This window comes from Telmatherina bonti (assembly GCF_933228915.1).
Source record: "Telmatherina bonti genome assembly, chromosome: 13".
NCBI lineage: Eukaryota > Metazoa > Chordata > Actinopteri > Atheriniformes > Telmatherinidae > Telmatherina > Telmatherina bonti.
Window position 1 is genome coordinate 26,658,662 of NC_136611.1, and position 11,338 is coordinate 26,669,999.

At 39.8% G+C, this 11,338-nt stretch overlaps 1 protein-coding gene across 1 annotated transcript in view; it reads left to right on the forward strand.

Moving 5' to 3' along the window:
- Positions 1–5,546, forward strand: part of LOC306764863 (transmembrane protein 132C) — a gene marked incomplete at both ends in the record, with an annotated part of 132,593 nt that extends 127,047 nt beyond the window's left edge. Inside the window, 2 exons of the mRNA XM_079252151.1 lie at positions 2,615–2,806; positions 4,377–5,546. Of these exons, the coding sequence (XP_079108277.1) occupies positions 2,615–2,806; positions 4,377–5,546 (1,362 nt within the window). The remainder of the gene's footprint in view (positions 1–2,614; positions 2,807–4,376) is intronic.
- Positions 5,547–11,338: the final 5,792 nt, after the last annotated feature.

Below are 11,338 nucleotides of genomic sequence, written 5' to 3' on the forward strand. Positions count from 1 at the left end.
CAATCAGTTAAACTATGACTACTGCTTCCATGTTTTACCTTTATATAATTACTTTTGACATTATGTAGTGCCAGCTTTCTTTTATTTGAGGCATGGAAAATAAGAAAAAAACAAGTCTGACAGAGATAGTGGACTATTATGATGGAAGTAATGAGGGCGTGTTGTGTCAACAACTTTATTCACCCAGGAGATGATAGATATGAACAAATAAAGTAGAGATGGGACACAATAATCAAATGTTTTCTCCAAAATAACCACCAAAATGATCCAAATCAGCTTTTGCTTTCTTTAAAAGTTGTATGCATGTTTGGCATTTTATTTATTTACTTTTTTCTCACTGGACTTTAAAATTAGATTTTGTTCACCAAGTCATATAAAGCAAAACTCTAAGATCAACTCATATGTGATCAAGGAGACCAATTTAGATAAATACTGTATATCCCTTGCAATGTTTATTTACACACTGAGCAAATGTATAGTGTAGTGTTCTGTTGGAAAAATCTGAATCCTTCTCCACCCAATTCATCATGTCACCATCGCACCCATAAGGCGACACATCCATAAGTGCCGTTTGTCTATCCTCTGTCTGCTTGAAGCTCCGTAAAGACTAATAACTACTCCACTGATTACTCAACCTACTCTAAGAGCTGATTGATACATGTTTACCATTATATGGAGTAACAAAGAAAATTAAAGGAACAAATGGGTAAATGTCACATTTCTGGCCAAAGAAAGCTAATCACCATAGACTAATCTGAAAGTGGCAAATGTTAGGAGCTGGACTTGCAAATGATGGCTAAATGAATGAGATATGACAGGGCTGATGAAGGTGTTAAACTGGGCTAGCATGAACCCATCTACACCTCCTGATTCTTTTTACATCATCACGTAAAACTCTAAACAACTGCTTTCAGACACTGTCTTCTGCTGAAGTAACAAATGGAGAATGTCACCATTATATAATTGATTTTTAAGAAACAACTACAGCCTGATACAGCAGCAGAAGATCAATACTGTCTGCCAAATTTAGGACATCCTGTAGACAATTTATGCATGTTTTAAAGCAGTGTTGTCGTTTTGTTTTTCAAAGCTATTTGCTGTGTTGTTATAATATCATATAACAAAACTAAATGCTTGACAATTAATTCTACAGCATCTGAAATCAATTAAAAGAAAATGCATGGAATAAATTTAACTTCAGCATCCCAATTTCCCAAAATTCAACCCAAAAACAGAGCATAACCAGGAGGGTCACAGTTTGAAAATGTTTGTCTGAATCTGTTTGCCATCCTTACCCTCATCTCAGTCCTTGTTTTGTGACAGCAAGAGGAGGATCGAGAAACAGCTCTTAGTAGCTGTGACGATGTTCTCATAAGAACCTCGTGAAGGTTCAGACATATTTGTATTGTGTGAAAAAAAAAAAGTCAGAATAATGTGCCAAAGAAGCATCAGCACAATGTTTATTGAAAAGACTATTACAGTTCTCAGCGACACTGCAGCATTTGATTATTACCTTCTTTTGTCCAGAGCAGACAGGTGGTTCACTGGTGTGTCACCACCTGTGCTCGAGTCTCTCAGCAGCGAGCAGGTCTTCCTGCCTCTGGTTTGTCGGCTCCTCACGCTGACTGGATGAATATCTACCTTCTAACAACATCTGTGAGAGTGGAATCTGCTTTTTAGTGTCAAGGACTCTGGGCGTGCACAGACGTCTGTTCACCTCCGCAAACCTGCGTGCACTGTCAAAACAAGCACAAACCAGAACGAGTGCGAAGGTCTGACAGCTGTGACTACTTGTGCCATGCGTCACGTTGACTGATGCATGAGGAGACGCTTCTGGTACACATGCTGATGAAGACACGCATAGCTCCCACAGCTTTCGTCATGCCTCTGTCGTAGGGTTAAAATGTGCTTCTTTTCTCTGTGGAATGGCGGTGTTAATCAAAGGGAATGGATTTTTTACCTACAGGAGGCCAAAAAAGTTGAGTTATTGTTTGATCCACTCAACCTGAAGAAAAGATCAAATAAAAAAAAGGAAGTTTTGTGTCTTGTTTTGCATATAGCAGAGAAGCTTGTTCTCCTTTTATGTTGGATGAAACAGTTGGAAAGGCACTTTCTGAAATCACCTAAAACTCACGGTAATCCGCCTTCTTCATGTCTGTGACATTTTCACAGCAAAAAAAAAAAAAAAAAAAAAAAAAAAAAGAAAAGCTCACGGATGTTTTTTCTTTCCATTGTGCCAGGAATCACTTGCCATTCAGGCAACACAACCAGCAGTGACTTCGTTCTGCTTCGGTTTTCTGTTGACCGAGTTTTTCCACGCAGCGTTCATGCTCTATGTTCAGCTGTGTTTTTCTGTTGCTGCTGATTTCTCCCGGGAAAGACGGAACCGAATGTTTTGGGCAGGAAATGAAAAAGCTGTCATCAACAGGCTTGGCAGTGGTTTGAATTGTTACTTTACAATAGCAAAGCTATAATTTTTCTCGTTTGAATTTCCTGGGTTTTTGGCTTGACAATCATTTGCTTCTGGGGAATATTGTGAAAGAAAATGAAATTCTTTTTCAAAATTTCTTCAATGAACTCTGTTTTTTTGCCTTCTTGTTTTCACGCCTACTAGGTTTTATCTCCATTATCAGACTCCATTCTGGCAGAAAAGACTGTCACAGTGGTGGATGACAAAGTAAGCATCACAGAACTGGGGGTTCAGTTGGTGACCGGCCTCTCAATGAACCTACAGCTGAGTCAAGGAAGTAACAGGGCCATCCTAGCTACCACCACCACACAAGAAGTTCTGCAAAACCCAAAACAGGTAAGGGGGACGATATAGCATACTCTATTGTAAACTGATGATCTTTAGGTATGTTTAATGTTGCCTTAGTAACTTGTCATATGATTCTCATTATCTTCATCTTCGCTATGAGAGCAGGAACTTAAAATGAGCATTTTTTTTGTTTTCTAATCATTTATAGACAAAAAGACTTTGGGACAATTAGCAGGATAATCAGCAGGTAGCGGGGATAATTATTATTTAGTGAATTGATCTTTACTTACAGCCTCCTTCATAAAGATAAGTGCTGATTCTTGTGATAGACTAAAGAAAAGAGACCAATAATTATTTGCCCCCCTATTTAGGCAGTTCTGATTAACACAATTTATTTCACGCAGCAATCATCTTAAAATTTTAATTTGATCAAATGTGGAATTTTACACCCGTCCTCTGTCTGCTGATGCCAAAAATAAAGCATTGTGCTGCTTTTAATGCCATGCTTTCCAAGACAAAACACATACCTCCAGACTGCATGACGATGAGCGATTTTCAAAAGCTGAGAAAGTGCAAGTGTGTATGTGCTCATGCGCACGGCACGCGTCTGTTTGTTTGTTCCACACGATCCCTAACAGTCTTAACTCCGAGGCCTGAGAGTCAGAGTGTGACAGAATGTTTTTTTTTTCCCTCGGATAGCAAATGGAAGGGGAAGCTTAATCTCAGAGCATGCAAGTGCGAAATCACAGCTCCTGTGCAAAAATATGACTTACACTCAAAACTTGGCTTTTCTGTCATACTTGCTTCCCTTTCTAATTTGCTGAGGCAACTCTGATTGTGGCCTCTTTGAAGCTGCCATCGAGTTCAAGCCATGAATTCTCTGAACTGCTCCCCACAAGTCCTCTTTACCCTTTTCTTCTAACGGAGCAGGGCTGTAATAGCCATTTATCTACCAAATCTTTATGCACAGTGTGAAGATAAGCAGGCAGAGTTACTGGTGGCAGTTATTAGGGAGCATTTACAGACCACAGTAGGGAGCTCCTTGTGCCCCTTCGGGGATTTGTCCTTCAGTAACATTAAAGGGACAGTTGTGAAACTTCAGTAGCTTTAGGAGCCAGTATTTGGCAAATCCAAAATGAAATGAGCAGTGTCTAATAATGCTACTTGATCTTCTTTGCCATCTTTTAAGTTGTACCCCTTTTTATTTCGATAGAACCGACAGAAGAACCAGACAAGTAGAAACTTCAACACATGCTCTATGTTCACAGAAGAAAGATTTCATTGGCATCTGAAATCTTGAAAGCAAATCATCACTGTGTGGCTTATTTCACAATTCACTACACTTTTGAGTGCAAAAGCTAGTGCAAACAAGCAAGGGGATATTACTTGATCTAACTAGCAAGGCGGACGTGTAATTTTCAGAGCAAACATGCCGAAAATGATCTTTTGCAGACTTTATCTGAAAGGAGGTTGGATGCGGGATTGTTGATTATTATATTCAATTTCCCCGTTGTACCAAAGCAGATCATGTAGTTATGTATCACTGATTTTCTCTTCCTCTCCCTCTCTTTCTCTCGCTGTCTCTCTCTCTTGCTTTCATGCTTCAAACTGTCCACAGGAGGCTTTGATCAGTGCATGGCTCCAGTTCAGTGATGGGTCGTTGGCTCCTCTGGACTTGTACAACCCAGATTTTTTTGTCCTGACAGCCACCTCTTTGGATGAGGAGGTAGTAACCGTGCAGCAGGACCCCTTGTGGAAATGGCCTGTCATTGTGACAGAGGCGGAGGGTCAAGGCCTGCTGGTCAGAGTGGAAATGACAGTTTGTGAAGTTTGCCAAAAGTTCAAGCGCCGCAGCATTCTAGCAGCAGGGAACTGCAATGTCAGGGTGAAGTTTGGTCACAATGACAGCTCAAGAGGAGGGAACAGCGACTACAGCCCAGATGGAGACGACATGGAGAACAGAGGCAGGCTTTCCTCCTCCCAGGACAGGACTGGCCTTGACACCCACTACTATGGCAGCTCTATCGCTGACATAGAAGATGGGGTGTTGAGGAGAGCAACCACCACCAGAAGCGCAATAATCCGAAGACCTAATGGGGGTAAGCTCTCTGATGATGGTAGCCAGAACATTCCAATCGACTTTGCAGACTTTCCTGCACAAGTAGATCTGCCCCGAGGCCGGAATATTGATGATGATCTCATTCAGGCTACTCGTGGGCTCACCGACTTAGAGATTGGCATGTATGCCCTGCTGGGGGTCTTCTGCCTCGCCATACTGGTCTTTCTCATTAACTGCATTTCATACACACTCAAATACCGCCACAAGGAGCTCTCCATTGAGGGCCAGGAGAGCATGAACCATGCCCATGACTGGGTGTGGCTGGGGAATGAGGCTGAGCTGCTGGAGAGTCAGATTAGCCTTTCACCTCAGCTAGAAGAGCAGACCTCCATGATGGACTCGAGCAGCGGCCTCGAGGAAGGCAGCCACTTGCTGAACGGAGGCTCTGTCCAAAAGAGCGTGCAGAGCCAGGTGCATCGGGCACCGGACACAGGCTGTATTACAAAGGACAGCAAAGGAGACTCCCCCACCACCAAAAGGAAGAGAGTCAAGTTCACCACTTTCACCACTATTCCCTCAGACAATAGCTACCCCACTGTTAACACACTGACTGGAAGCCACAGCCAGAACATTAAATGGGTGTGCCAAGACGTGCAGCTGGGAGACTCCAAGGAATTGCGCAATTACATGGAAAGGTTAAATGAAAGTGCTTTAAAAGAGGTGGCATAATGTACTGTACACACTCTTTACAAACTCACCCTTTTGCCTTTCAGAGGATCGTGGATCTCAACACACCTGTGTTTGGTGAAAAAGGGGAATTTATCACAGTCACCCTAAACTGCCAAAGGGTCAGTGAGTTTAAGCAGACTGTCATGATGAAGAGGAAGCACTTGTGAACAATACAAGGAGGTCACGTGGTTCTTTTCTCCAGCTGTTTATCAGATGATTACCTTTTTACCATCCTTTTATTACTACACCATTTAAAATCGAGTCATGATCCCGGGACTGAAGTGACGTTCAGATGGAAGATTTTAAAAGACACAGCAACGCGTCTAGCTAGTTGTTCAGAAGTGTCTGCTCATTAAATGACTTTGGAAGTTTTGTATCATTTTGGATAGTAATTTCTTATATTAGATCTTTATTCTGTAGAAGGGTTTCAGGAGCTGCTAAAGAAAAAGCAAAGAAGAACTTCTGCATGTTGTTGGGGTAAAAAAAAAAACAAACAAAAAAAAAGGCACAAGTTTCTGGTTCATTTTCATTGTCACTTTGCAAGGCAAAAAGCCTGTTATGTATATACTGAACAGACTCTACAGCGTCATATTGTTGCCCTGTATATTGTATTTTCATAACATTTAAGGAATACACATCAATGTCAAGAGTCTGCTTCAGCTTTTTTTTTTTACTACAGCAACATTAGACATTAAAAAAAAAGCTGACTGAGGAGGGGGAGCCTCTCACCTCAGTATCAAAGACTATTTTATGGCTATTTTATGATCACAACACAATCCCTTTCAAAGCTGTCCAATTTGAGAACATTTTAATACTCTCATCCCGTCTATTAGAGCTCAATCTGTTAACATGTCAGCTACGTGTGAAGGAGCTTTTAAACTAAATGGCCAAATAATGTGACAGTTTAATATTTCCCACAACCTCCCACATAAGTTTTTGAATTTACAAACAAAAAAAAAAGCCAGTTAATGCCTTGTTGATCGCCGTCACACAGCAAGAAGTAAAATCCTAAATGATCAACCAACTGGAATGTACTATTCCCTCAATCTATCAGTGCATGTATGGCTGCTAAAGGCACAGTTTCAAACAAAGGTGGGGAATGTTTTCTTTTCAGAAACAGATCTTTTATTATTCAGATGATTGCATAAATAATAATCATCTCTAAAAACTTCCTAAACAAAAGCAGTCGGCTGAGAAATTGTCTTTTGCTCAGTGAACATTATTATTCTCCCAGTGGGGCTGGTTGACTGTGTGTTGGTTGTTTTTATGTGTGAGTGTGTATTATTTTCATCAAGCAGAAAAATGCTCACATTAGGTGTTGCTGCACAGTGGATTAGATTGTTAATCTGCTAAATTCACAATGTTACCTGGAAACAGGGAGGTGAGAGACAGCAATGCTGAGAATGACTTGGATGTAATTAGGGGTCCATTCACTTCACTTCAAAATAGCCACATGCAATGGGGATTTTCTATTTAATACGTTTAGTAGGCAACTCCTTTTTCTTCTTCTTTACCTGTTGTAACCTCAGCTATGACAAGAATTGGCACAACAAAAAAAAAACAGAAAATATTGTTGAAAAAATAAATACACAGTGATATTAGATGTTAGAATATTAGAAGTGGTTCCTTTTTTGGTTTATTTATTTGCTTTGCACATGAGAAGATTAGACCTTGGATGACTTGGCCCATCCTTTCTAAATGAGAAACATGAAGCTAGCTTAGGTTAGCATGAAGGCCAAAAAGGTCTAATAGTGTTGCACTAGCTCCAAAATGTGAAACAAGACATTACTTATAGAGAATTTTGTGCCAGATGATTTCATCGTTGGCACTGACATTAAGGGTAAAGTAAGTAAAATTATTCAAATAAATGAACATGAATTCATAGCTATGGCTATTAGCAACTTAGCATGGACAACATGGATGGTATTTTGCAGTGTGTTGAGTATAAATTGACTCAGTCTTTGTCCTTCTGTGAAGTTTTCCTGCATACGTGGTTTTACAGGTGATTGTACTGCAATGAGTTAGGGTCTGGGTGTATGCTGGGGGTTTGGGTCCTGCTTTGGGTTTGGAGGGATTTAAGTTTTAGCCACACAATGCGACTCCAAGGCCCTTTCCATAATCATCTTAATATTTTTTATGTAGAAAAAAACCAACACAACCCATTGAAAATCCACCATTTTCATCCCCCCAAACTCCAGTTTTACGCCTATTCTTACCTGCTGGGAAATAGCACAGGGGGGTATAATGGCATTTACTCTTATTACTGTGGAATGGTTACTTGAGACTCACTTTTACTGGCCTTGAAGTCTTCAGTTCTATGAAAGGAGGAAAAAAAACTCTCCCCAGGCTTTCATCTTAAATGGATTTTTAATTAAATTGATGATGTGAAACCAACAAACTCTTACTAATGGTTGGCTGTACTCCCTGTGGTCTTAATATGCCCAGCTTGTATTTGCAATTTCCAAATAATTATTCGCTGCGTGATTTATGCTGCCTCCCAAAATCATTTTAGTCGGTTCACAGTAGTTTTACAACAACAAAACCCTCAAAAAACATACAGATGTAAGACAGTGAAGGAGCAGCTGCTGACAAGGTCAGCCTGACACTCTGGGCCCACCAGTTTTTACAGATGGCACTGCGGGGATCAATAGACTATACCGTTGTGCAAAGACAGTGTCGTGTAAACACAATATCCCACCTGACCGGTAGGACACCAAACGTCCACACACAGACGGGCTTTTTTTCAGATGTGCTTGAAGATATAAAAGATGGAGATAATAGCGAAGCAGTGTTTCTAAATTGTTGTAAACATGACCTCTAACAACTTTGTTATATTTTACTTTTATTTATAATCTCTGCTAACATAAATTCAATGGTCGTGCGATGGACTGGCAACCTGTCCAGGTTGTATCTTGCTCTCGCTCGATGACTGCTGGGATAAGCTCTGGTTTCCTGTGACCTTGAATTAGTTTAAGAAAATGTTAAGAAAATGGATAGATAAATAAATTCAAGGGGCTTTCTACTTTTACTTTTTGAATATTTGCAACCTTGTGGCCCATTTTTCAGTTCAAAGAATCAAAGGAGGATCCAGCAAATATACCTGTTAGATGCTCAAAAAGCAATATCTGCACAAACACATACAGGTTGGCAAAAACTAAATAAAAGTAAAGAATAAAAATCATAAAAGAGGTTAACAAGCATACTTAAAACCTCTGCATGCTTTTCAGATATATTGGCCCAGGAAAATGCACAATGTGCAGGGGATCAGCATATCAGGATACACAAACAGGCTTCATTTTGCCATCCATAGAGGGACAGAGAGCTACTGTGACACCCCTGACAGGAATTGGACTACTCAGTGTGGCTAGGAAAGATTTATCTTCACATCTGTACAGTTTTATGAAGGTCAAGTCTCATTCAGTACAAATAAGATGCTTTCTAAACCGCAGGACCTGCATGTAATAACCACACCTGATACTATAAATACAGGTTGATGAATGCTGGGAAAGCAGTTTAATGTTGCTGATTTCACAGATGATCTCTCTGAACGAACGTCTTTAACTGGCTGCCGTGCTCAGTCCTGCTGAAAATAATCCTTCAAGTGACAAGAACATGTTTCTGGAACGGGAGATTGTGAGCGGCTCTGCATACGTCATCATTCATGCAGCTTATATCCAGACATATTCGCCCAGAGTTAAACCACTTGTCTTTGATATAATTTGGAATCTCTTAAAAAGACAGCTCTGATAACCTAATGGGCCAGTGGAAGAACAAATTATGAGGTCTTGTCGGTAGCCGACTTGTCTGCTAAGCCGTTTTCTTAAACGTTATGTCTTCATTAGGTTATCTTAATTAACATGCGATGATACCTCGTAATCCTTTAATTACCGGAGCAACATCTTCGGGGGCATCTGCCAGCTGTTCATTACACAGGTAAGACTGTCAAACAATTAAAAACAGCTTAATATTCTGCAAAGTCCTTTAGGCACTAAAACCTGAAAGACATTGACATAAAGCCCCACATAGGTCTTAACTGGAATCATTAAAATAATCATTTTATTACATTTTTGTTCATATTTAACATGTAGAAGATCATTCCTTACAAGGTGAAAAAATAGAAGCTTATCACTGAAATCTGATGAAGAGAACTCAATGAAACATTACAAAACAATCTTCTGTTTCTGCCACAGCTTTGGGCTGTTGTAGCATTTCCTGCTAAAAGCTTTTTTATTTTTGATCCATCCATAAAGTTTCTGTTGGTTTAAATGGATTAACGCTGATGAGGCCATTTTCCATAATTCCTCTTTAAACATGATTGAACCTAAAGGGTAATTTCTATTGTCTTGCAGCATAAGTAATTTTATGTTGAGTATCAGTTGATAATCAGATTATCTTTCAATCTGTAATTTCAGCTACCCTGGCCCAGACACAGATAAAAAAAAAACTAAGTAATCATGACATGCAATGTTCTGCAATATAGCATTTTCCTAATTTAACACATTACATTTAAAACCCAAAAGATCCATTTCAAATAGCAGGCAGGCGGTGATGCTTTTTCAGAAGAGATGCTTGGAATGGAGTGCTTTGTGATGGTCCACCAGTTCTGTGACAGAGACACATCTTCTTTCCATCTAACTACCTGCCATTGAGGCTCATGCACTTTATCTATTCACAAATATGGAATACTGGAAGAAGAAAAAAAGTCAGCCAAAATGTAAGGATATAGTGTTTTCTAAGGAACTGATGTTTGCTTACATTCCAGCCCATAAATCACCCTAAAATATGGAAAGCCAAGTGCCAAAACTGTATATCTCATTATTATTGCCATGCAATTCTCTCTCTGGAACTGCTTCAATGTGTCAGAAATTTCTTTCAATATGAGAAACAAGCTGCCAGAGAAGAATTATGACCTGGAGGTGCTGTGTTAGCTTCAAGTATCAAGTTGTCTGCCCAGCCATGTCTGTGTGGCTCTCTGACCAAATTAATCAGGAGACAGGTGTCTCCGAAGCTCGTGGCCGGGAAGTCCTACCATTACAAAAACTGATCTGTGATGGAACTGATTTCAGTCTGTGTCTGATGAAACTAAGAAGAAATCTGCCTCCTTTCCCCAATGGGAATGCAAAACGCAGCTTTATACCTCTGTATTTACAATCTTTTTCCTTACAGCTTGCCATAGGGTGTGTTTTTCTTCTTTTTTCCTAATATAAATAATTAAGGCACTCTACTAAGAGTTTGCCTAGGAACCAGCAAGCCATGACCCTAATCATGAAAGCAGGCTTGAAAGCTGCATACTGCGATAAAAAAAAAAACTGTCACCATACTGGCCCACTTTAAAGCACAGAGATTGAACATGTTCTTATACTGGTTCATATTTATTTCAGCTGCTTATTATCTTTGTCTTTGACAACCTTTCCGGGGTGTTTCCTCTTTCCCATCTAGTAGCTACCGAGATAGGCACACCCCCATCCACCACGAGCAGTGGAATAACTGGGGGCAGAAGGTGGATGGATGGAGGAATAATGTTTGTTTACATAAGTCATTTTGGAATAAATGTATAGATACACAAACTGACAATAAAAGTGACATACAATTATTTCCGTTTATAATTCATGACTGCAAAACCTGCAAAGTGTCACTGCTTCAAAAGAAAAGAAACAGAAATATGCATAAAAAAATGGGGGTTAAAAAAAGTACATTCAACAGCTTTACAAACAATAGTAGTAATACTTATAATTGTATCAAGTGCTGACTGGAAATAAAGCCAATTCTCAGCGCAGAACACTTTAATGGCA